Below are 27,340 nucleotides of genomic sequence, written 5' to 3'. Positions count from 1 at the left end.
CATTGGGGGTTAAGATATGCCAAATATACAACAACCATGAAGATATAACCTCTCTTTAATCCTGTTGCTTCATTCAGATCTGATGAGTGAATTAATATGAGCTTGTTCTGAATAAGTTTGAATTTCCTGTGATGCCAGTGACCCTGAGATTCTGCTTATTTGAACATTTTCCTCACCTTAAACTTCCTCAGTTCCTCTTTGGCAGTGAGGTAGGTACTGTAGGCGGGGTTTGGGGAACTGACAGCCTGCTCAGCCAATCGTAGCCAGGTGTCCAGGTGGGCGTGCTCCTTCATAAATTCATGCCAGAGGACCCACCTCCTCTCCAGCCTGCAAAGACAAAGTTATAAAAAGGGCTGCTGACAGGATCACATGGATGCTTAGGTATCATCAAGAGCAGGGGTTCTCCACTGGTTCCACTGAAAATGGCATCGGTGGGTCACAGGGATGATTTTGAACCCTTAGTGTTCCTTTGTTGTCACTCACTGTCCACATCCCTGCAGGTCTCCATCTTGGCTCCAGCTACTGTCCACCTCCTCGGTTCCCTCCTCCAGAGGAGGCGATGTGGAGAGATCCAGAAGCAGCTCCATCTCCATCACTTCTTCTGCAGAGTTTGCATCATATCCTGCAGTGAAGGGGCCAACACCGCTATGGCACTCTAAAGGAGCTGGGTCTGTTGGCGATCCGGGCATGCTGACATCATGTTACCTTTACCTGGCGGGAAACAAGAGGCAGGGGACGAAGTCAAATTCAGGAAGACTTCAGTGAAAATGTTAGTCCCATTCTTGTTGAACTGAGTGACCCCTCATTTCCACATATGTTTGGGTACAGAGGTGGTGGCAGGTTTACTTTTAAATACATGATCACAGGTGGACATCTACCTATTTCTGCATCACTGCAACCCTTCATATGAACATTCATGAGAACATTTTAATGCATGGATTCTGCGTATTGTACCTTTAAAAATACGCCGTTCTGAAACAATCTGTCCAGGAGAAAAGCTGTGCACCCTTTTCCCATAACTCTAGGCTGCTGCAGGTTTATTTCTGAGGAAAATAATCTAGTTTGTTTAGAGTTTTTAGTAGAATTTAGGCATCAAAACCTAAATGTAAAACAAGGAGGAAAACATTTCAGCAGGCTGCAGAAAATTTTAAACTCTCAGAATAAGAGACGTGAGAGGCAGAAGAAAATCATTTCTCCTAAACACAGCAGTGATTTATCACCCCTGCATGGATTAGCACACCTACACCTGCAGTTACATACAAAAAAACAGTGATGAGAGGGAGAGAGATCCTGATTTATACAGCACCGCTCACTCACGTTGCACTCAGCGTCTGTGTGTAATTATGTCCTGATTTACAGACGCAGCAGCTGATCACACAGTCGGGGCTCGGCTCTGACACGCAGACTCATTTACTGACCGGAGTCAACATCCTTTTTGTCCTCAAATCACACGAAGACAACATAAGGTAGTTTTATAGCGATGCATGTTATAATCAGCATGGCAGAGGTGATAGATATTAGCTATAAAAGTTATTTATCAGTAAAAGAAGATATGAACATTTCTGCATGTTTATAGCCAACGTACTGCCTGTAAATATCAGTGTAAATGGGCTGTAAATATTAAAATACGAGCTGTACATATCAGTATATATAGGCTGTAAATATTAACATATATGGGCTGTAAATATAAGTATATATGGGCTGTAAATATCAGCATACATGGGCTGTATATATTTACATATATGGGCTGTAAATATAAGTATATATGGGCTGTAAATACCAGTATACATGGGATGTAAATAACAGCCTATATGGGCTTTAAATATCAGTATATGTAGGCTGTAAATATTAACATATATGGGCTGTAAATATAAGTATATATCGGCTGTAAATATCAGCATATATGGGCTGTATATATTAACATATATGGGCTGTAAATATCAGTATATATGGGCTGTAAATATCAGTATATATGGGCTGTAAATATCAGTATATATGGGCTTTAAATATTAGTAAATATGTGCTGTAAATACCAGTATACATGGGATGTAAATAACAGCCTATATGGGCTTTAAATTTCAGTATATGTAGGCTGTAAATATTAACATATATGGGCTGTAAATATCAGTATAAATGGGCTGTAAATATTAACATATATGGGCTGTAAATATCAGTATATATGGGCTGTAAATATCAGTATATATGGGCTGTAAATATCAGTATATATGGGCTTTAAATATTAGTAAATATGTGCTGTAAATACCAGTATACATGGGATGTAAATAACAGCCTATATGGGCTTTAAATTTCAGTATATGTAGGCTGTAAATATTAACATATATGGGGCATAAATATCAGTATATATGGGCTGTAAATATCAGTATATATGGGCTGTATATATTAACATATATGGGCTGTAAATATCAGTATATATGGGCTGTAAATATCAGTATATATGGGCTTTAAATATCAGTATATATGGACTGTAAATATCAGTATATATGGGCTTTAAATATCAGTATTTATGGGCTGTAAAAATCAGTATATATGGGCTGTAAATATCAGTATATATGGGCTTTAAATATTAGTAAATATGGGCTGTAAATACCAGTATACATGGGATGTAAATATTAACATATATGGGCTTTAAATATCAGTATATATGGGCTAAATATTATCATATATGAGCTGTAAATATTAACATATCTGGGCTGTACATATTAACATATATGAGCTGTAAATATCAGTATATATGGGCAGTAAATACCAGCATATATGGGGTGCAAATTTAAATTTAAAGGGTTTGTTAACACCAGTATATATGCTGTTAAATACAGTATATATAGCACTTAATCCTGGACATTAAAGGTGGCTGGCCTTTGTTAATAGTTTGATGTGAGAGACACTGGCTACAACTTAAAAATATCTCTTACAATGTCTTACTCATGAATGAAGGTAGTCGGGGAGCATCATTAGTCATACTTTTAGTGGATGATATTAACACCATCTCATCCCCATCATTTGTCGTTTCCATCCTTCACTGCCTGTGTGTAAGTGTGTTCGTGTGTGTGTGTGTATTACTGTGTGCAGGAGTTTCTGTGTTGTGAACTTCCAGCCTCCCAGACTCATAAATCAAGCTCTTCCTCCGACACCACAGGGGGCTGATCAGGCCAAGGTCTCATCCTCCAAACTCCCACCGGGGGGACTGTGGGTGTGATAGCAGAGTTATGAGGCCGAGGCCGAGGCCCTGCACAGCTGAGAGTCCACAGACATCCTACTCACGGTCTGTCTGTCTGCATCAGTGAGAGAGGAAGAGACTCTGACACCACCACAGCATCCTCAGGGACCATGGACATAGGGGCACTCAGAACCAGTTTTAATATTAGAATCCTCTTAACACACAGCTGCCGTCCGTGACGGTTTTTCAGTGGAGTTTTCACAGACTCGTGGTCTCACAGAAACTCACAGGGTCAGACTAACTGAGTCTAAACAAGGAGGTTCATGCTTTCAGTCAACAATGTGAAACTGGACAGTGGTTAGGCTTTGATTAATAATCAATCAATATTCGTATAGCGCTAAAGTTATCTCAGAGAACTTTACAGAGATGATAGAAAACAGAGCAACAGTGAATAAGTTCATGGCTGTCCTTACCAGGAACCCATCCTGACTTTATTTCCTTGTCGTATGTCGTTTAGAGCTGTAACGATCTATCAAATGTACATCAATACATCAAGTGGCTGATAAATGATCCAAACAGATCAATAGAAGAACAAAACTACACAAGCTACACTTTTATTTTAAAATTCTTCCTGCATGTCTGTTGACAGTTTCCGCTCAAGTGCATGTCCTCAGTAGACAAGCGGTAGAAGCTAAAATAAAGAGGATATCCACTCTTTTCTCGGCTGTGGGAACTTAAGACAGAGACGACTCCAAGGACAGCCTCTCGCTTTATTTTGTAGTCTATGTCTGCATTTGTCTGCTGTATGAGATTGTTTATGGATAAAGACACTCCCCCCCATTATGGCTGGAGTAGTGTGAGTGGTGTCTGATCCAGGCTCTGCAGCTAAACAGAGAGGGAAGAGTCCACTCTTTTACACCCCTTTGAGTTACTGATTGAAATCTGACATCTTACATTATATTCAGAATGAAAATAGAAAATGTCTGCACTAACGTTGTTCATTCAGATAAGCTGCTCTCTTTACACTCTGGTAAACACTCCTCTATGTACTGTGTGTCTGTGCCTACAGAGACATGAACAATACTAGGAGACAGCTGGTGGAGTCAACAGGCACATGTAAAAGGCTCAAAGAAGAAAGAGATGACTTAAAAGTGCTGATCAAAACTAAATAAATGATAGCGACTCATTACACACTGAGTCTTATGTTTTTGAGAGAGTTAGGCCCCTCGAGAGTTGGTTCACAGTGCTGAAAGCAGCTGATCAGGGTGCTCTGTGGAAGTAAAGCCCATTTTCCTTTTTTGATCTGTTTCACTGATAGTTTAACTTTGAAACTAGAACGTTAAAAATTTACAGAATGTTTTTTTCAAAGTACTGAGGGAAATTATGGACGATTCCTCTGTCAAAGGTTGTCAAAGTGCTGAGAAAAGGAGTGAGTTAGCTCTAGTGAAGACAGAGACATAGCAGCTCAGTTTCCAGAGAGCTACGAGTAAAATGAGCATCTGTTGAACATGTGGACATGCACATTCACTGCTGTTTTTCTCAATGAGCTGGTAGTGTGAATGGAGCTTCATTCAGAGAGAGAGAGAAAGCATCTTTATGAGTGGATGAGTCACCAGCTGTCTGCAGATCAGGGCAGAAACACACTGTACTGCTAGAGGCTCACACACAGACACACCAGGAATCACCGCGATAGAGCAGAGATGTGACCATATTGAAATTAAATATCATGTTATAATGACCTGATATATCACTGTAATCAGTATTATCACAGTACTTATAGAATTTGATAAAAATCTGAAAAAGCATAGATTGACAAGTTCAAATAATTTCATCCAGTTTGATTAAAAAAACACTATTGATAAAATTAACAGCATGGGGAGAGGACCCTTAAACATTAACAAGAAACATGAAAAGTTGATCAAACGTGCACTAATAAGGTAACTTTTAGGGATGGGGCAGATCCAATTCAATATCAGTATCGGGTCCGATATGGACGTAATTAATAGATTGGATATCTGACTGATCACACTGATCAGTTTGCAGTGGACCATAAATGCACCACAGCCTAACACGAGACAGTGTGTAACTGAGCTAGTATTAGTTGGGGATGTTCTTACCCGTGTAATTACCTAGTAGATTAAACGTAAATCTTTATTCAGGATAGCTAAAACTAGTCTAAAGATGAGAGAACACAAAGATGAGTGGGTGTGATGTTAGCTTGATATACTCTCTACAGCGTGGCTAGCATTCAAAGCTAGCGCCGCCGGCCTTCATTCCCCTTTGCAGATTAATATCCTGCTTTGATATTTGGCCTCTTTTCACTTCGGGTGAGTAGTCATACGTGAGCTTAACCCTCGACAGCCAACATACCACTTTATTTCCATTTACTACTTTGGAAAACTGTCGTACCGCAGTCTTCCTACTATACGCTCACAGATTAGCCACCGCAGACCTGCTCATTGTTTACATCTGGTGAAGGGTCAGAGAGGAAGGCTGCGGCCATTAACTGAAGCTACAGCGGTCTCTAGTGGCGGGAGGTTCATTAAAGAGCATTATTGTTGTTTATAACTTATTCTCAGTTGTTGTTTTTTGAATAATGTTGCTATTTATCTTTCAGTAGTAGTTCAAATAAATTTGTTTGGAATACAGTTAAATTAAATTTGTTTTTGTTTTTTTATGGGTCTTTTTTTTTTTGCTTTTTAATAAGATGAGCTGGGTGGTTTACTACGGCCTCATGTAACCTCAAACATTATACCAACAACGGTAATAATTGTTAAAAATATATATATATATGTACAGTGCTTAACAAATATATTAGACCACCTGTCATATTTGTCTCAGAGACCATCTAGCATCATGAAGTGCTTTAATGCAGACTCTTTCATTTTCACTGAGCTCTCCACGTTTTACCATTTTGAACAGGAATGAGGAATTTCAAACTCAATTCACCCAAATTTGAGCCGGCTCACTGGGCTTCTCTGAGAAGACAGAAATGAATCAAGCATAACATTCAACCACTAAAACTCATTGTTCTGTTCAGGAATGCAAGTAAATAACTATAATTTGACATATTAATCAAGAAATATTAGTGTGCTTTACTATTTTTTCAGGGTCTTTTTTGTAAATCAGTAAATTTGAAAATTCATGGATAACAATAATAATTATATTTTAGCATTAAAAATATCATTTGGGTTAAAGAGCTTCTACATATTGGTGTATTAACCATTGCAGCAACATAAAAAATGATTTTGGTTTTACCAATGCTGTTAATTTAGGGCAGCTGTGGCATAAACTTTACTTTGGTGGAAAGTGGAGCCAGAATCCCCACAGATGGGTCCAGGAAATAGACTACTAGTGTGGTTTTCCTAGAGAGGAGTCACTCCTGAAGCACAGACGAGGGCTGGGCAATTAATTGAAAATTAGATTAAATCGCAATATGGTCTGCTGCAATTTACAAATTGCAGAAGATGCTATTTTATCTTTGAAATTTGTGTTAAAACACCAGTTTTAAAGTTGTTTTTTTTTGCAGCAGCAGAGATGTTATGCCTGGCATATCATGCAGTCAGTCAAGACCTAGTTTTTTAGAATAGTCAACAAAAAAATGCTACTTTCTTAATTTTTGTACTTTTTTCTCATTAAATATAAGAATGAAAAAATCCCCTCAATGCAACAGTTCATATTCAATTTGCAATACGAGTCAAAATCATCAGAATGTGATATTTTTTAAAGGACTGTTCAGTCCTTGTTTAGGAAAAAAGAAAGTTAAGCGATAATCGTGAATCGCATTGCAATATCGAGGGAAAACATTGCAATTAGATTATTTCAGCCCTAGCACTGATGGCAGAAGTGTCCTGCCTGGGCTAAGGAGAAACAGAGCTGGCCCACCGTGATCCTAGTGGTCCAAAGTTTTCAGGGGTTTCATCTGTCCTCAGAGAAGCCAAGACAAATGAAAACAGCTGATGACATGCAGCTGAAATGAAATAAAAGGGCAGAATTGCCAGTCACAACATGCAAATGGACTCCCTAAATGTCAGACTAGTGATCAGTAGAGAACAGGACAGGAGGCTTGTCTGTGGTGATTTCATTTGAATGTGACTAAAAGAGAGAGAGGATGAACCAAACACAAACATACACGGCTGCTTTGCAACATTTGAATATTTGCCTCTTAATCTGCTGAATACTACAGACTCTGCCCTGTTGAAGGAATAGTCAAGAATAAAAGAAAATCTCCGTTCATGGATGTTTGAGCACCTTTCCAGAGTCACTATCTGTTAGTGGTTTGTCATTTTTATAGGAGGATTAACATCTGCAGGACGGCGTCTGTCTCTCGGTGAGCCTTTAACCAAACACCTCACTCAATCAGAGCAGACAGGAAATGAGTCTGATACCTGCCATTATTGATGACATCACTGATGATGTCACGGACATAACCAGCTGAGCCAGACAAGAAAAAATCCCTTTATTGTTATTGGATGAATGAGCTGGCAGGGAAGTGTCTGATTGGCTGAGATGATTGACGCCTCATCGTCCAATATGATCCCCCCCGACAGCTTTCAGGGTGTGTGTGTGTGAGAGTGTGTGTGATCAGTCAGTAACCTCTCTGACTTTGAACAACAAATGTCTGACAGGACAAACAGGCTCTCACTTCTCCTGTCTTCTCTCTGCTTTTCTCCAACAAATCACTTCAATGAGATCGCTTCCATGCTCTTTATTATTCAATAAAAGCTGCTGCATCATTTTAACTTCCTTCAGCATCAATCTAGGGCGAAGAAATGGGTTTTAAAACCCACAAAAGTATTCTTAGCTCTGATTTTCTCAGGAGTTTCTAAAGGAACAGAATTAAGAAAAACTAAAGAAGATATTGGTGCTGCCCTCTATAAGACCACCAGAACAAATCCTGTATTCAGTCGTATTCTAAAGATGTGACTCCTGGCCCTCCAAGCCTACCCCGGTTCAGTCACTCTGTGGGAAGATGTGATGCAGCAAAGAAGCAGACTGGAGTCAGCTAGTGTTATTAGTCTAAGTCAGCGGTTCTCAAACTTTTCAGCCCACGACCCCCAAAATAAAGGTGCCAGAGACCGGGGACCCCCACTGTACCTGAAGGTGGTTGAACACAGACATGCACAATCAAGACAGTCATCTACCCAAGGTCACCCATAAGTGGGGTAAATGGGAGAACTTTTTGGCACCCAGCCAAACTGGGGGCCCATGGAGCTCAACAAAATCATGGTCTATTATAAAGTAAAGCTGTGATAGCCATATTTTAGAATTAACCTAATAAAATATCCACTCTTATCAAAGAAACAAATATCTTTTTTAATCATTTGCTGAAAAAAATGGGATGAAAATGGCTAAAATGGTTTAATAATGGTAAAGAAAAGGTGGAAAAAGTGGTAAAATTGGTGAAAGTAGCAGAAATGGGGTAGAAGTGGCAAAAAAATATGTAGGAATGACAACAAAAAAAATGGCAAAAATGGGTTAAAGTGGAAAAAATGGGCATATATAGTGGTGAAGGGGAGTTCAAAAGTGGCTGAAATGGCTTTACATTGGCAAAAATGAGGGGAAATGTGAAAAAATGGAATTGAAAAATTTATATAAACTGGCAAAAGGTGTCAACTGAGAAAGAGAAAAAAGGCACATTGGTTAAACTAGCAAAAATTGCCATATCAGATAGTGAAATGTGGGTAAAATGGGAAAAATTTATTGTACTGAAGTGGTAAAAGGAGTGGGGGGGGGGTTAATAGTGGCAATAATGGGTCAACAGAGGCAACATTAGGCTTAAGTGGCAAGAATTGGTTTAGAACTGGCAAAAACTGGCAGAAACTAGAAAAGCACTCAGAGAGCGTAGACCTCCACCATTAGCCCTATCTCCCAATAGTGAAGAATCCCTTTAAAAAAATCCTGGATCCAGACGGTGATCCGGATCACTGCCAAAATCTAATTCGCTGATTACTCCCTCCTCAGTGGGGTGGAGACACGAAGAGGCAAAGCATTGCTTAGCTACGTGTGAAAGTCATGGCAGAGGGTGAATATTCCTCTATTCCTCCTAGCCTTGTGAGTATTCTCGCTACAATTCACTGTCTTTCTCTCTGTTATGCTCTGACTCGTCTCCTCGACCGGGCATGCGTCAAACTCTATAAAAAACTTTGGATAAGTTACTCATGTCTGCCATCTCCTGGTGTTAAAGTGGTAACAGCGCAGCCCTATTTCCCAATAGTACAGGATCCTTCAAAAAATTCCTGGATCCAGACAGTGATCCGGATCGGTCCCAAAATCTAAGCAGTTCTTCCATATGCCATTTCTGACATTTCCTGAAAATTTCCTGAAAATCTTTTTGGTGGGGGGGGGGGGGGGGGGGGGGGCTGGGGAGGGGGGATCTGGGGACCCCCTCTCAGTGTCTCGCAACCCAGTGGTCTAAGTTAGTTCAGGGTAGGGATGAGTATTGAAATCTGGTACCAACATGGTACCGGTACCAACATAGCCAATAATGATTACAACACAGATATCGATACCCCGCCACCCCCAATGGGACTCCCTGTCACCCTCAATGAAAGGCACACTCACCACTTTTCTCATCCATGTTCTACTGGCATCTTTTAGAGACACAGCTGCAAATCATTTATGGTTCCTAGACAGCTTTGATTCTCCCACCAACTTTAAACATGCTTTTTGTCTCTTAAAATTTTCGATTCAGGCACCGTTTAGGCACCGGCGCTGTATAGAAAGTCTCACTTTGGCACTGGTATCAGAAAAGAACCCAATCCATACCCAACCCTAGCTCAGGGAGTGTTGGAAACATGCTGTTAGTATGACTGCAAAGGACTACAGATGATGTTGAGAAATATATCATCAAAGTTTGTCTCCTATAGTAAAAATACTCGTGATGCTAATTTTCATTAGTCTGTAAATGGGATTTTCCATTATGTGTTAGCATTAAGCTAACGTGTATTTTGCCCACTTTGTTCAAATACATACAGCTCTGTCGTTGTGTTTTTGTGCACTTTTTGATGTGCTTTTGTCATGGTGCCAAATTTAAAATTGAGACTATGAATAAAAAGTGCATATTTTCCATCAAATTGGTCTGTATTGGTTCCAAATTTGATATTACCAGCATCTTACTGGGTGCTGAACATGTACATTTCTTGATTTTAAAATCTGGCCCAGTTGATTTGTAACTGAATAGTCCTGCCATATTGTCTTCCTCTTGATAAATCCATAACTGTTATCCACAGTCCAATCCATAATTGTTTCTTGTTTGTCGTTTTCTTCTTTTACGAGATAAAGACCACTAAATCACACAGAGCGCTTCTGTTATAGAGCGACTGTGCAGCGGCACTCTTTGACCCCACCCCCCTGACAACCTGTGAACTCCCACACTGTCGTGGAGATGGTGGGGATGTCTGCATAGCGGCCTGGATAGCTCTTGTAGAGTGACCAGGCTGTCGGCCAAGAAGGGATGAGGTTTTTTGTTGCATAGTGTGACGTGGGGCCGTCGTGAACAACCATAAAAATCAGGATGTCTGAGCCAGCTTTAAATGAATGCAGATGGCATGCTAGCTGTACAGAGCGACGTTTAAGAAAGTATGACACAGTTTGGTGAGACTGAAAACGCTATTACAACTCTTAAAGTGACCAGTCATGTGTTGTTTTTTTCTGTTTTCACAGTTTAATAGTGTCTTTGTGTGTGAGCTCTCAACAAATGGCCAAACCAAGAAGAAACGGTCTCTTATTTCTTTGACACCTCAAAGCATAGCAGCTGCTCCTTCTCAGTGAAAGGAGCCAGTTGAAGTGGTTTGGGCATCTGATGCGGGTGCCTCCTGGTTTCCTCCCTGTGGAGGTCTTCAAGACAAGTCCAACAGGGAGAAGACCCCAGGGCAGACCCAGAACTTACTGGAAGGATAATATAGACCCGTGATACTCAACATGTGGCTCTTCTGTGATGATTTGTAGCTCTTTCATGTCTTAATTTGAAATACTATTCCCCCAGAAAACCTTCAACAAGGAAAACTTTTTTGTCACTTTTTCCCCATTTTTGCCACTTTTCACCCATTTAAGCTACCTTTGCCATTAAAGACCACTTTTTCCTACTTTTTGCCCATTTCTACCACTTCTTTTTGCCAATTTTTCCCCATTTTTGCCACATATTGCCCATTGAATTTACCTTTTGCCATTAAATACTACTAGTATCCCATTTTGTTGCCATTTTTTTCCTGTTTATGCTGCTTTTTCCCCATTTTTTGCAACATTTTGCCCATTTAAGATTCCTTTCACCCTTAAATACCAATAGTTTTTTTTTTTTGCCCATTTTTGCCACTTCTTTTTGCCACTTTTTCCCCATTTTTGCCACTTTTCACCCATTTAAACTACCTTTGCCATTAAAGACCACTTTTTCCTACTTTTGCCCATTTCTACCACTTCTTTTGCCAATTTTTGCCCCTTTTTTGCCACATATTGCCCATTGAATTTACCTTTTGCCATTAAATACTACTAGTATCCCATTTTGTTGCCATTTTTTTCCTGTTTATGCTGCTTTTTCCCCATTTTTTGCAACATTTTGCCCATTTAAGATTCCTTTCACCCTTAAATACCAATAGTTTTTTTTTTTTGCCCATTTTTGCCACTTCTTTTTGCCACTTTTTCCCCATTTTTGCCACTTTTCACCCATTTAAGCTACCTTTGCCATTAAAGACCACTTTTTCCTACTTTTTGCCCATTTCTACCACTTCTTTTTGCCAATTTTTCCCCCTTTTTTGCCACATATTGCCCATTGAATTTACCTTTTGCCATTAAATACTACTAGTATCCCATTTTGTTGCCATTTTTTTCCTGTTTATGCTGCTTTTTCCCCATTTTTTGCAACATTTTGCCCATTTAAGATTCCTTTCACCCTTAAATACCAATAGTTTTTTTTTTTTTGCCCATTTTTGCCACTTCTTTTTGCCACTTTTTCCCCATTTTTGCCACTTTTCACCCATTTAAACTACCTTTGCCATTAAAGACCACTTTTTCCTACTTTTTGCCCATTTCTACCACTTCTTTTTGCCAATTTTTCCCCATTTTTTTGGCCACTCTCCGCCCATTTAAGCTACCTTTGCAATTAAATACCACTTGTTTCCGTTCTCCTCATTTTTGCTTCTTATTGTTAGTGTAGTATCCCATTTTGTTGCCATTTTTTCCCCATTTATGCTGCTTTTTCCCAATTTTTTGCAACATTTTGCCCATTTAAGCTGCCTTTCACCCTTGAATACTAACATTTTTTTTTTTTGCCCATTTTTGCCACTTCTTTTTGCCACTTTTGGACCATTTTTGCCACTTTTTGCCCATTTAAGCTGCCTTTTGCCATTAAATACTACTAGTTTCCTAATTTTTGTCATTTTTTTCCAATTTTTGCTGCTTTTTCCCAATTTTTTGCAACATTTTGCCCATTTAAGCTGCCTTTCACCCGTAAATACCAATAATTTTTTTTTTGCCCATTTTTGCCACTTCTTTTTGCCACTTTTTCCCCATTTTTTGCCACTTTTTGCCCATTTAAGCTACCTTTACCATTAAATACCACCTTTTCCTACTTTTTGCCCCTTTTTACCACTTCTTATTGCCACTTTTCCCCATTTTTTTGGCCACTCTCCGCCCATTTAAGCTACCTTTGCAATTAAATACCACTTGTTTCCGTTCTCCTCATTTTTGCTTCTTATTGTTAGTGTAGTATCCCATTTTGTTGCCATTTTTTCCCCATTTATGCTGCTTTTTCCCAATTTTTTGCAACATTTTGCCCATTTAAGCTGCCTTTCACCCTTGAATACTAACATTTTTTTTTTTGCCCATTTTTGCCACTTCTTTTTGCCACTTTTGGACCATTTTTGCCACTTTTTGCCCATTTAAGCTGCATTTTGCCATTAAATACTACTAGTTTCCTAATTTTTTGGTCATTTTTTCCCATTTTTGCCACTTTTTCCCCATTTTTTGCCACTTTTTGCCCATTTAAGCTGCCTTTTGCCATTAAATACTACTAGTTTCCTAATTTTTTGTCTTTTTTTCCCATTTATGCTGCTTTTTCCCCATTTTTTGCCACTTTTTGCCCATTTAAGCTGCCTTTTGCCATTAAATACTACTAGTTTCCTAATTTTTTGTCATTTTTTTCCCATTTTTGCCACTTTTTCCCCATTTTTTGCCACTTTTTGCCCATTTAAGCTACCTTTTGCCATTAAAGACTAATAGTCTCTTATTTTTTGCCCATTTTTGCCACTTCTTTTTGCCACTTCTGGACCATTTTTGCCACATATTGCCCATTGAATTTACCTTTTGCCATTAAATACTACTAGTATCCCATTTTGTTGCCATTTTTTTCCCATTTATGCTGCTTTTTCCCCATTTTTGGAACATTTTGCCCATTTAAGCTGCCTTTCACCCTTAAATACCAATAGTTTTTTTTTTGCCCATTTTTGCCACTTCTTTTTGCCACTTTTTCCCCATGTTTTCCACTTTTCACCCATTTAAGCTATCTTTGCCATTAAATACCACTTTTTCCTACTTTTTGCCCATTTTTGCCACTTCTTTTTGCCACTTTTTCCCCATTTTTTGGCCACTCTCCGCCCATTTAAGCTACCTTTGCAAATAAATACCACTTGTTTCCGTTTTCCTCATTTTTGCTTCTTATTGTTGCCACTTTTTTTCCATTTTTACCCTTTTTCGACATTTTTTTTCCACTTTTTGTCCATTTAAGCTGCCTTTTGCCATTAAATACTACTAGTTTCCTAATTTTTGTCATTTTTTTCCAATTTTTGCTGCTTTTTCCCAATTTTTTGCAACATTTTGCCCATTTAAGCTGCCTTTCACCCGTAAATACCAATAATTTTTTTTTTGCCCATTTTTGCCACTTCTTTTTGCCACTTTTTCCCCATTTTTTGCCACTTTTTGCCCATTTAAGCTACCTTTACCATTAAATACTACTTGTTTCCTTTTTCCTCATTTTTGCCTCTTGTTGTTGCCACTTTTTTCCCATTTTTGCTCTTCTCACCATTTTGCTCATTTAAGCATCCTTTTGTCATTAAATACCACTTGTTTCCTGTTGGCTGTCCATTTTTTGCTACTTATGACTGCTTTTTGCCTACTTTAGTCACTCTTCACCCTTGTTTTTGCCATTTTTGGACCATTTTTTTGCCACGTGTAACTCATTATTTTGTAACTTCTCACCCATTTTTGCTACTTTCTGACTATTTTTCCACTTTTCCCTTCCCACTATCAATTTCCGCTGCTTCTTGACCGTTTTTGGCATCTTTAACTTATTCTTATTGCTACCTCAAGCTGTTTTTGCCCCTTTTACAACTTAGCTTGTGGCTCTTGCAAAGGTATTTTTCAACAATTTGGCTCTTTGGTTGAGCAGGGTTGAGTAACGCTGATATAGACCGTCTGACCTAGGAGCACCTCAGATTCCCTCAGGGGGAGCTGGAAAATGTTGCAGGGAGAGCAATGTCTGGGTTGACTTACTTCGCCTGCTGCCACTGTGACCCAACCTCAGATACGTGGAGAAATATGGATGAATGCAACGATGGATGGTCTCTCATTTCACAAAGAAACGGTTTGTTCTATCTGCCAAACAACAGGAACGTTCAGGGAGGGGAAAATAGGACTATCTTTGAAATGGGACTATATGTTTGTTGGCATGTTTGCCTTCATCAACAGCTATTTGAGTTCATCAAACTATTACAGTGTGCAGCAAACCAATCCTAGCTCAGTCAAACCCCCAAAGTCTTTGACTTAACCTGGAGTTTCTGGCCATGGGGTTAGTCCCTGGAGTGGGGTGTTCTAGTCCTGATGTAGAGAGGAAAGGGTTCACAACTATAGGGGTAGTAAACTTCTTGGCACTGATTCACAATTCATCTGAAAAGTCGGGTTACACACCCAAGAGGTCTACAGTAGACCATCTCCCGACACTTCAGGTCTTGTTTGCAGTTGGAGGGGGCTGGACTCAGTGAGTAGAGAGGAAGATTCTGGGGCTCTGCAGAATCCTGTCTGCTTCGTCCAGCTGACGTCTGCCCCATATTCTGGTCCACAGAGTGCTGTGGAGATTGGTGGCCTTCAGTACCTGTATAGTCTGGATAATGGGGCCTCCATCAGGCTCCAAAGATTAATCTTTTAGCCTGTTGGCAGACTTTCTACCTTTAAGCAGACCTGATGCCTCTGACCTTCCTTTCCTTTTCATCCTATCAGAATATCACATGAATGGTTTATTGATTCATATTTGCCCTGGAGAGTCTCAGGAAGTATCAAACCATTCTCAGAGAGAGTTTATCTTTCCCTGGCTCCATATCACTGCTGGTTCATCCTCCCTGTGTGCTTCTGGTCAACGTGCACCAGACTCACAGATGTTGAATGGACGGCTAACGCGGTTTCACCCTCATAAAAACAGAAATGATGTTAAATTTGGCTCCACGGCAGCCAGGAGAGCTGAGGAGCAGAGGGGATGATTAACTTTGTCTCGGGACACAGACGTTATTTTAATCAGTCTCTCTTCTAATAGTCTTAACTTCCCCTCACCTTCATCACCTCCTCAGCTGAATATCACTTTTGCTCTGAAGCAGCCGCGCTCTAATAGGAGCCATCCATCTCTGCTCCTCGCCGCTGAAACTTCAGGGAGTGATGCATTTCAGAGCCTCCTTCCAGCATTCTGCAAACTTGCACTCGCTGACCTGCACAGCTTCCCTCTGCACGCACAATACGCTCAATGCTACTTAGATTGGACTTTTCTAAATGTGAAGGTCACTGCCAAATTAGAATGTCACCTGGTTTTACAGCTAATGCATGCAGAGATGGGTGCAGCAAACCAATGAAACACCTGATTCCCTCTGCTTTGAGGGAAACATTTCCTCTAATGCTGTTTTTAATCCTGCTGCATTAGAGGAAATAATGCTGCTTTCATGCAACCACAGAGATTAGGCAAAGTTCAAATTCAGCATTTTCTAATCAAGCTGTTTTAGGTTTAGAGTTAAATGAAGGTTAATAAAGGTAAAGGTATAATGTCAGGAGTTTTACTGCAGTTTTATCTTTAATGCTACTTTAAAAGCATTCACGTTACTCTCACACTGTAGATAAGTAAATTACTGAACCTGAAAATGGATGTTTTTATGCCTCTAAGAGCCAAATATGATTTTGTCTGTCCTTCCATCCATGCATCCATCCATCCATCAAAGCGTCATCCATCCATCCATGCATCCATCGATCCATGCATCCATCCATTAATCTATCCATGCATCCATCCATTAATCCATCCATGCATCCATCCATTAATCTATCTTTGCATCCATCCATCTACGCATCCATCCATCAATCCATCCATCCATCCATGCATCCATCAATCTTAGCATCCATCCATCAATCCATCCATCCATCAATCATCGATCCATCTTTGCATCCATCCATTCATCCCTCCATTCATCTTTGCATCATCAATCCATCCATACATTCATCTTTGTATCAGGTTATGTCTTGTGAACAAAGACTCTCAGGAAAGCTTGGGGGTATTTTCTTCAAACATTGAACTAATGTCTGTGATTCAAGGATGAACTGGGTAGATGAGGCATCTGGATCAGATGCCTGAACCACCTCAACTGGCTCCTTTTGAAGCGAACTCCTCACCCAACTCCTCTCCGAGGCTGAGCCCAGTCAGACAGAGAAAACTCCTTTTGGCCACTTGTATTCACAGTCTCATTCTTTCTGTCTCTACACACAGTTCATGACAATACAGTCATGGACGAAAATATTGGCACCCCTGGAATTTTTCCAGAAAATACACCATTTCTCCCAGAAATTGTTGCAATTACAAATGTTTTTGGTATACACATATTATATTTCCTTTATGTGCATTGGAAGAACACAAAAAATCTGAAGAAAAAAGACAAAACTGACATAATTTTACACAAAACTCAAAAAATGGGCAAAAACTGTGGGTAAATCTTTTTATTTCCAGCATGTGATGCTCATTTAAACTCACCTGTGGCAGTAACAGGTGCTGGCAATCTAGAAATCACACCTGAAGCCAGTTAGAATGTCTAAAAGTTGACTCAACCTTTGTGTTGTGTGCCTGTGTGTGTCACACCAAGCATGGAGAAGAGAAAGAAGAGCCCAGAATTGTCTGAGGACTTAAGAAGCAAAATCGTGGAAAAATATTAACAATCTCAAGGTTTCAAGACCATCTCCAGAGATCTTGAAATTCCTTTGTCCACTGTGCGTAATATAATCAAGAAGTTTATAACCCATGGAGCTGTGGCTAATCTCCCAGGATGTGGATGGAAGAGAAAAATTGACAAATGAATGCAACGCAGGATAGTTGGAATGGTGGATAAACATCCTCAATCAACTTCCACACAAATTCAGGCTGTCCTGCAGACTCAGGGTGCAAAAGTGTCAGCTGGGACCGTACGACATCATCTGAATGAGATGAAGCTCTATGGCAGGAGACCGAGGAGAACCCCACTGCTGACAAAGAGACATAAAAAAGCCAGACTGGAGTTTGCAAAAATGTACCTGAGTAAGCCTCAATCCTTCTGGGAGAACATTTTATGGACAGATGAGACTAAGGTAGAGATTTTTGGAAAAGCACGTCATTCTACTGTTTACAGAAAATGGAATGAGGCCTACAGAGAAAAGCACACAGTACCTACAGTCAAACATGGTGGAGGTTCAAGGATGTTTTGGGGTTATTTTGCTGCCTCTGGCACTGGGTGCCTTGACTGTGTGCAAGGAATCATGAAATCTGGAGACTATCAAAAGATTTTGGGCTGCAATGTAGGGTCTAGTGTCAGAAAGCTGGGTCTGCGTCAGAGGTCATGGGTGTTCCAGCAGGACAATGACCCAAAACATACCTCAAAAAGCACCAAGAAATGGTTGGAGACAAAGCTGGAGAGTTCTGAAGTGGCCAGCAATGAGTCCGGATCTAAATCCCATTGAACACCTATGGAGAGATCTCAGAACTGCTGTTGCAAGAAGGCATCCTTCAAATCTGAGAGACCGGGAGCAGTTTGCAAAAGAAGAGTGGTCCAAAAATCCAGTTTATTTTTTTCCGAGGTTGTGCAACCAAATATTAATTTGAGGGTGCCAATAATTTTGTCCGGCTCATTTTTTGAGTTTTGTGCAAAATTATGTCAATTTTGTCTTTTTTTCTTCTGATTTTTTGTGTTGTTCCAATGCATATAAAGGAAATAAACACATGTATACCAAAAACATTTGTAACTGCAACAATTTCTGGGAGAAATGATGGATTTTCTGGAAAAATTCCAGGGGGGCCAATATTTTTGTCCATGAGTGTAGGTGAGGGTAGAGAGGTAGACCGACCGGTAAATGGAAACACACACCCACAGTCCTGCTGACTCTGCACCAATCCACCGGTCAATCTCGCGCTCCCTTGTACCCTTACTCGTGAACAAGACCCTGATATACCTGAAGTCTTTCACCTGTGGCAGTGACTCACCCCCCACCCAGAGGGAGCAATGCATGATTTTCAGACAGAGAACCAGGATCTCAGACCTGGAGGTGCATACCCTCATCCTGACATGCTTCACACTCAGCTGCAAACCGTCCCAGTGACTGTACCATTCATTCTCTTCCCAACCAACACTCTGAAATCTTTGAATTAGGATCTTTGAGTTTGTACATTTGTGAATCTTTGAAACTGTGGATTGCATTGCCAATGAAAGGGATCAATCTCCATGCCAATAAAGCCATTTTGATTAAATTTAACTGACTGCTGGAGGTCCCCAGTTGAGGATGCCAACAGCACCACATCATCTGCAAACAGCAGAGGGAATTCTAAGATCCCCAAACTGTACCAAGACCGTAATGTTGACCAAAAACACTTAAAGTGTTTGAAACCTCAGAGGGATGTTCTTACTCAAACGGCCAGGTAAAAATCAGCTCTAAAGTCAGAGGCACAGAGGAAAATCTTCATGATCCTGTGAACTTTTCTCCTTTTCCATCAGCTGAATGTTTCTCAGTCTCTCCTGCAGACCTAAACTCATAACTCCACCTCTGAGCGGCCTGCTATTAAAGTGGTGAATAAACTCCCCTCTCTCTCATATTTAAGAGCTCATTTCAGGTCTCAGGACATGAATCTTATTTAAATGAGTCTAAGCCGAGTCTTCAGAGTCAAACTTCTCTTCTTTTCCCCTCACCTCAGCTCTGTATCACCGTCAGGTTCAACAAAAGCCTTTCTCTTAATCCTAATAACATGAATCCGTTTGGTCTGCGGCTACACAGCAGAGAGGAAGAGCTGATATCCTCATCATCTCAGCAAGGATGAGTCTTAATCGTACAGATGAGCTGCCTCCTCTCATGCCACTCGCTCGCTCTGTCTGCTTCTACTCCTTCCTGCAGGCAGAGCAGCAACATCTCCACACACACATCAAATATTCTGTAAGAAGTTCCTGGTATCGAACAAAAACATCTGCCAACAGGGAAAGAAGAAAACATGATAAGAGTTCTGGAGAGCCCCATTAAATCAGGACACTACCAAACGCTGTGTGACCTTTTAAAAGAAGTTTAAAAATTGACTTCAGACTCCAGATAACAGCTCCTGAAACCAGGTTTTCTTTTAATTTATTCAATTAAAGCTGAGCTGCACATGAGGATCTGATAAGAACAAAACCATCCCAGGTGCAGGACAGCGCCAGATCAGGAACATTTAAACTATTTATTCATCCGATCGAAAATCAACCTAGACCAAAATATTTGACCTCCAATCAGCCCTGCCCCTAAACTTGGCTGGGCCCCTGGAAACCCAGAGAATAGGCCCCTGATAAAGCCAGGGAATGGGCCCCTGATAGACCCAGAGAACGGACCCCTGATATACCCAGAGAATGGACCCTGACGAACCAGAGAATGGGCCCTGATCAACCCAGAGAATGGCCCCTGTTGAACCAGTGAATGGGCCCCTAAAAAACCCAGAAAAAGGCCCCTGATAAACCCAGAGAATGGACCCTGATGAACCAGAGAATGGACCCCTAAAAAACCCAGAGAATGGCCCCTGATGAAACAGAGAATGGCCCCTAAAAACCCAGAAAAAGATCCCTGATAAACCCAGAGAATGGGCCCCTGATGAACCCAGAAAAAGGCACCTGATAAACCCAGGGACTGGACACCTGATAAACCCAGAGAATGGTCCCTGATAAACCAAAGAATGGACCCTGATAAACACTGAGAATGGACCCTGATCAACCCAGAGAATGGGCCCTGATAAACACTGAGAATGGACCCTGATCAACCCAGAGAATGGGCCCTGATAAACACAGAGAATGGCCCCTGATATACACTGAGAATGGACCCTGATCAACCCAGAGAATGGACCCTGATAAACACTGAGAATGGACCCTGATCAACCCAGAGAATGGGCCCTGATAAACACAGAGAATGGCCCCTGATAAACACTGAGAATGGACCCTGATCAACCCAGAGAATGGCCTCTGATCAACCCAGAGAATGGCCCCTGATGAAACAGAGAATGGCCCCTAAAAACCCAGAAAAAGATCCCTGATAAACCCAGAGAATGGGCCCCCGATGAACCCAGAAAAAGGCACCGGATAAACCCAGGGACTGGACACCTGATAAACCCAGAGAATGGTCCCTGATAAACCAAAGAATGGACCCTGATCAACCCAGAGAATGGCCCCTGATAAACCAGAGAATGGCCCCTGATAAACCAGAAAATGGACCCTGATGAACCAGAGAATGGGCCCCTGATAAACCCAGAGAATGGCCCCTGAAAAACCCAGAGAATGGCTCCTGATAAACCAGAGAATGGACCCTGATAAACCAGAGAATGGACCCTGATGAACCAGAGAATGGGCCCCTGATAAACCCAGAAAAAGGCGCCTGATAAACCCAGAGAATGGCCCTGATAAACCCAGAGAATGGCCCTGATAAACACAGAGAATGGCCCCTGATAAACACAGAGAATGGCCCTAATAAACACAGAGAATGGCCCCTGATAAACACTGAGAATGGACCCTGATAAACCCAGAGAATGGCTCTTGATAAACTCAGAGAATGGCTCCTGATAAACACAGAGAATGGCTCTTGATAAACTCAGAGAATGGCCCCTGATAAACACAGAGAATGGCTCTTGATAAACCCAGAGAATGGGCCCCTGATAAACCCAGATAATGGACCCTGATAAACCCAGAGAAAGGACCCTGATAAACCCAGAGAATGGACCCTGATGTTGTAGAGCTAAAATATTTTAAAAACTTGTGATTGTTTATTATGCCTGATGTTGGCGCTGCAGCACCTACAACTTTTAAAAGTCTGAACTTCATAATTTCTCATCACTGATCTACCTGCAGAAAGAAGAATGAAAGCATTTCTAAACTTACACTGCCATGGATCACAAAACACCCTCCCTGAACTTACTCATAGTCCCTGCTGCTGAATCAGTTTAATTTAGCAAAGGTGGACTCCAATCAAGGTGTAGAAACATGAAATCCCGATAGAAATAAGGTTAATGAACAAATAAACTGACTAAGAGCCAAGAGGATTAGTCTAAAAAGGATCTGTGACGAAGCAGTGCTTAGATGAATCAATCTACCTTTGATTCATCTCAAACTCAGTCTAACCATGAACTCCAGCCCTACAACACTGACCCAGATCAGTCTCTAGACTCTCCTAGTCTCTAACCTTGTGACGAGGACTCTCTCTCTCTCTAATGTACAGACATGTTATTTAAAATCCACCAAGTGTGCAGCAGAGAGAGCAGCCTGGGCTGACATCTGTGAGTGTTTGTGTGTGTGCAGTAACATAAGGTTGGCTGCCCGGCTGTCAAAAACTCCCCCCGCCCCCCACCCCCGCTCTGACATACTGTGCTACAGTAGGCTTCTGTTTCCTCTGGGCGATGACACCTGCAGAATCTGAGGTCAAACAGCCACAAATCCAATTTCTCCTCATACATAACCAGAGTGTTTTCTCATCATGATGCTACCACAGAAAATGTAACTTTTTTCTGGTGCAATGAGATGACTTTTTACCCAAAGACAAGATTTATTGTGCAAACAAAGTATTTTTCACAAAACTTCACTCCAAACACCCGAGGATGTGGGAACAAGAGAACACTACTCTTCAGACAAATATTTGAAGAAAATTAGAAGATTCTGTTGTGTGGTCCATAAATAGGTGTGTATTTATGAAAGCAGAAGTTGTTCCCTGCATTTTGGCTTTTTGTACAAATGCAAGCAGTGATTTAGGTCACTGAAAACTCACATTCGGGAAAACAACTTCCAGAGTTAGGGTTTTTCTAAACTGTTTAAATGTAGATGGTAGAGCTGCAGTGTTAGATAATGCTACAAAATGCAAAGTGCAATAATTGCACTGTTGGAGCTTAAGGGCCATTCTACAGCCATTTTTGTAAACACTGAAGTAATAATTATTTGGAAAAATAATTGCAAACTTTGATGCAACTATGGAATTCCATAGCTGAACACTGTGATTGCAACCAGATAAATTGTGCCGCACTAGAAGGTACAGCTTTGTTCCTCTGTCTGATGGGACATTTTTAGAACTTTCATTTCTGTGGTTCAGCAGATAAAGCCAAACACAGGCGCCTAAATGGACCGGCTCCTGGCGCCGGTTATGCTTTATGTGCAAAACAACACAAAGCATGCATTTTAACTAGGGCTAGGAAATTAAACCCAAATTAGATAAAATCACAACACGGCCTGCTGCAATTTACAAATCACAGAAGTTGCAATATTTCTTTAACTTGAAATATGTCAAAACACCTGTTCAATACATTTATTTTTTGCAGCAGACTTTATGTACACTGTGCAAAGATTCAAGTTTCATATTTTTAGAATTTTTGCAAAAGTCCTCCTTTTCTTGTTAATTTTGTTTTTTATCAATCAAAACAAGAGACATAAAGATGATAATCCCCTCAATAAAGCCATTGATAAAAGAATTGCATCATGAGCAAAAACAATTGAATGTAGATATTTTTTAAAATCAGTCTACCTTAGTTCATTCTAGGGGTGAGTAATGGCAAGAACCTCACGATATGATATGCATCACGGTACTTTGGTCAGGATACGATAGTATCACGATATATCAGGATATCATGATATTGTGATATATTGCGATATTCTACACAGTTAACTAAGAAAAATATCGCAATGATGTATATGCATATCACACAATACGTTGGTGGTGTTCCTGCTATATTTCACGGCAGCAAGACAGAGCTTGCAAACGGCATTTCCTTTCTTTAACTCGCTCTTTATGCTCACACAAACGTGTGAGCAAGTCGTATTTTACTAACAACTCAGCTAAAATATGAATTTTTATTTTTTACCAAAAAAATTGATATTTAGAGTTGAAGTATCGATATTGTATTGGATGCCAAAGTACCGCGATATATTGCCATATTAATATTTTTTCACAGCTCTAGTTTATTCTATCTAATACTGATGAAGTGTAGCGTTAGTTCACGAAAGTCATATTCCCAGCCATGATTAGCTGACAGTCAGCTGATACAAATTATACCCCCCAGCTCCCACAGCCAATCACAGCTCTTTCTCTCAACACAGCGGTCCATTTAAATATGACATATTTCTCACTTTCCTGCTTGCATTAATGCAGATGCACTGTGCTGCTGCCGGCAAAGCTTCACCTCCTCCACCCCAGCCTCCTCCTTTATAGCTTAAAGCTTGTTGCACCCTCGTATTCAGATTCATGCTACTATGGATTAAATTCTTCTGAATAATTTCATTGTTTTAAAAATACAGTCATAAATGCATCCATCCATACAGGGGTTTCTAACACTGCACTCCCTGGAAAGTCAAAGCAGCTGCTTGAGTAACCCTGGGAGCATCTTTAGAGCAGAGCCGTCTCCAACTTAAAAACTGCATGTTAATTTTGTGATTAAATGGTTAAATGATGAATGTTCCTTGCTGAACGTAGGTTATAATATAGAATGATTTATTGTTGATTTTGTTGAAACCTTATAATAACTACATAGCAAGTCATAATATGGTAGGAAAAACAGTTCTATTATTTTGTACCCTTTGCACACAGTGTTTTATAGGACTAAAATTTTTAAGCTTGTAAAATTTAATTTAAATACATCATGATGATATTAACCTTTGACCTTAAACCAGTGATCCTCAACGCGTGGCTGTTGAGCCACATGTGGCTCTTTTGTCATGATTTATGGCTCTTCTGTGTCTTCATTTTAAATATTATTCACACAGGAAACCTCAAAAAAGGTCAACTTTGACCTCAGAAATTATCCATTGTGAGCTACATTAATCAGTTTGTTTCCCATTCGTGTGCAGCTGGCTTTAACTGCCAACCTTCATTTTTTTTTTTTTTTTTTTTGTCCGTATATTTCCATTGCCTTTATTTGCAATTTTGTTCCCCTTTTTCATTTTTTTTGCCATTTCTAATTTTTCAGTTTTCTGCTTTTTAATCTCATTTTGCCACTTCTTTATGCCACTTTTGGTCAATTTTTGCAACTTTTATCCTATTTTTGGCCTTTGTCGTTTTTTTTTTCCCCCAGTTTAGTCCACATATACAATGACACTGCACAGAGTACACAGTGTTTCTCTCAGCCACAGACTCTAAAATATGATCAGATATGCCAATCACTAGATAGGGCGATAATGATTGGTAGCTGATCAGCAGGGGCATCATTAACTCAAACTTTATTGTTTAGATTTCAAGGAGCATCATCATCACAAAACCTTAAATCATTCTGTCTAAACTCCTTGTCCTCTCTCGATGGTCATCCCTTTCCTCCTCCTCCTCCTCGTCCTCCTCGTCCTCTCCACCCCCAGAGTCGGCGTTTTGTTTCATCTGGACAAAAGGAGGCAGGCAGGGAACAAGCAGCCCCTCTGTCCTCCTCCAGCAGATACACAGAGAGAGACAGAAAGAGGACCAGGGGCCAGCGATACCCGATCTCAACTATCTAATTCTGAAGAGAAGTTTGTGGAAAAAGAGGAACGTGGAAAAGGAGACGGTGAGAATATCTGGAGGGTGAGCGGTTTACAAATCATCCCTGAAATAAACGACGGAGAGGAAACAGATTCACAGAGCCACAGGGGGACACAGAGAAAATAAAAATGATATTCCATTTCATTTTTGTCAATAAACCCCATAAAAAGGCCCAAGCATGCTCTGCTATTCTTCTGCTCCCAGCTGCAGGCTGGGCAATCCTAACCAAAGACATAAATATCTCCATTTAAACTCATATTCAATGTGTTTGCATGCATCTGCAGTGGTGATAGCACAGGCCCAAGGTTATGATGTTTTCAGGTTGTCTGTCCGTCTATACAGCCATTCTTGCGAACGTGATATCTTCAGGATCCTTTGAGGGATTGCCTTCAAACTTTGGCACATCTGTTTATTTAGAATCAAGGATGGGCTGATACGATTCTGGAGGTTAAAATACCAAATTATTGTGTAGTGATGAGGTTGTGCCCCATGTACGTGGGCGGCCTGAGACCGACTCATTCCCACGTCTCTCCCCCAATCTCTCATACATTTTCAACGACTCTATCCACTGTCTTCTTCTCTGAATAAAGGCATAAAAAACCCCAAAATGCATCTTAAAAAAGATACATTTCCCATCAGCCATTTTAGTCCTTAAAGAGCTCTAATCAGCGAATTAACTCCAAACACCTCCAAAGCTTCCCTGAGCCTTCATTCTGGTTCAGTCCACACAACCACAACCATGGGGAAGACTGCTGACGTGACAAAAAGCCAGAGGACAATTATGGACACCCTCCACAAGGAGGGCAGGTCTTCAGAGGATTGTCAAACAAAGCAGATTCAACGTGGTGGAGCTTCACAAGAAGTGGACTGAGACTGGAGTCAGTGGATCAAGAATCCCCACAGATGGGTCCAGGAACTGGACTGCTAGAGTGGTTTTCCTGGTGTGGAGCCACTCATGAACCACAGACAACGTCATCAGTGTCTCACCTGGGCTAAGGAGAAAAGAAGTGGACCGTTGTGGTCTCAGTTGTCCAAAGTCCTGTTTTCAGATGAAAGTAGATTTAGCATTTCATTTGTAAATCCAGGTCCAAGAGTCTGGAGGAAGATCAGGACTTGACTTCAGGTCTTGAAGTCCAGTGTTTCCAGTCAGTGATGGTTTGGGGTGCCTGTTGGTCCTCTGGTCTTTATCAAGTCCAGAGTCCATGCTGTCAGCATCTACCAGGAGATTTAAGCTGAGTTCGACTGTACTCGGAACTCAGACAAATCCGACCTCCGAATTGGAAAAGTGCAATAGAATGGCCTTTGAGCTCGGGACTCCGACTCAGGAATTTGGGTAAGATCCAAGCAGCCCAAGTTGGTCGGAATGACATAGCAAAATGGCGTCGAACACCGTGTGAGTCACTTTCTCCTCAACTTTTACTTTTAAGTGTCGTCTAATTTAACATTTGTGTTACTACAGTCCAGGCCTCTGCACAGCTTGCTTTGATACCCGTGTAAGTTCAATGACGCATGCAGGATTCCCCTCGCTGGTGCGTTCAAGTCATACTTACAGCATATGACGTTTCTCGTTCTCCCTCTCCCTCAAGTAGCTAATATATTTCCCCAACGGTAATTTTTGATCCTTAAAAAACATCAAAACAAAATCAAGCTTACTGCGGCCGGCCATGTTTTCCAAGACCGACCCTGATCTTTCCAAGTTCCGAGTACAATCGAAAGCAGCATTAAGAGTCCTTCATTCTTCAGTATAATGAGAAGCTTTATGGAGATCCTGATCTCCTTTCCACCTGCCCACAGTGAAGCCAGAACTAGCAGAAACTGGTCTACTGACCCTGGTGTTACTGGGCTTGATTCTGACCTGAACCCCATGGAGCAGTGGTTCACAACTGGTGGGTTGGGACCCAAAAGTGGGTTGCGGAGCAGTTTTCAGTGGGTTGCGACTAGGTGTCTGAAAAAAATGGTGGCAAAAGTCCTGAAGTCCTTATTGGACGTGCATCGATACCTTTTATTTTACCCTGTTTCACTGTGAAAGTGGGTAACTTTAAATGTTTGATCAATATTTCAGCTAATTTATCTCCTCTTTTTGCAAATAAATGGATACTTTTCCCATGATAAGGAAGTAATTTCACAAGTTCTCTGGAAAATTGACACAATAGATGGGGAAGAGGGTTTGAAATTTGCTAGTTCTGTCCCTTTTCAGGT

General features: G+C 40.7%; 1 protein-coding gene across 2 annotated transcripts in view; it reads right to left on the bottom strand.

The window, feature by feature from the left end:
• Positions 1–27,340, bottom strand: part of si:ch211-137a8.2 (uncharacterized protein LOC777613 homolog) — a 76,260-nt gene that overhangs the window by 31,025 nt on the left and 17,895 nt on the right. For both annotated transcript variants that reach the window (XM_041796732.1, XM_041796741.1), the window contains exons 2-3: positions 484–711; positions 177–327 (exon numbers count right to left, since the gene is read on the bottom strand). In XM_041796732.1, coding sequence (XP_041652666.1) covers positions 177–327; positions 484–689 — 357 coding nt within the window. In that variant the 5' untranslated portion in view covers positions 690–711. The remainder of the gene's footprint in view (positions 1–176; positions 328–483; positions 712–27,340) is intronic.

Source organism: Cheilinus undulatus, linkage group 2 (assembly GCF_018320785.1).
Source record: "Cheilinus undulatus linkage group 2, ASM1832078v1, whole genome shotgun sequence".
Taxonomy (NCBI): domain Eukaryota; kingdom Metazoa; phylum Chordata; class Actinopteri; order Labriformes; family Labridae; genus Cheilinus; species Cheilinus undulatus.
Note: the sequence above shows the minus strand (reverse complement) of the source record. Positions and strands in the feature narration are given on the sequence as shown.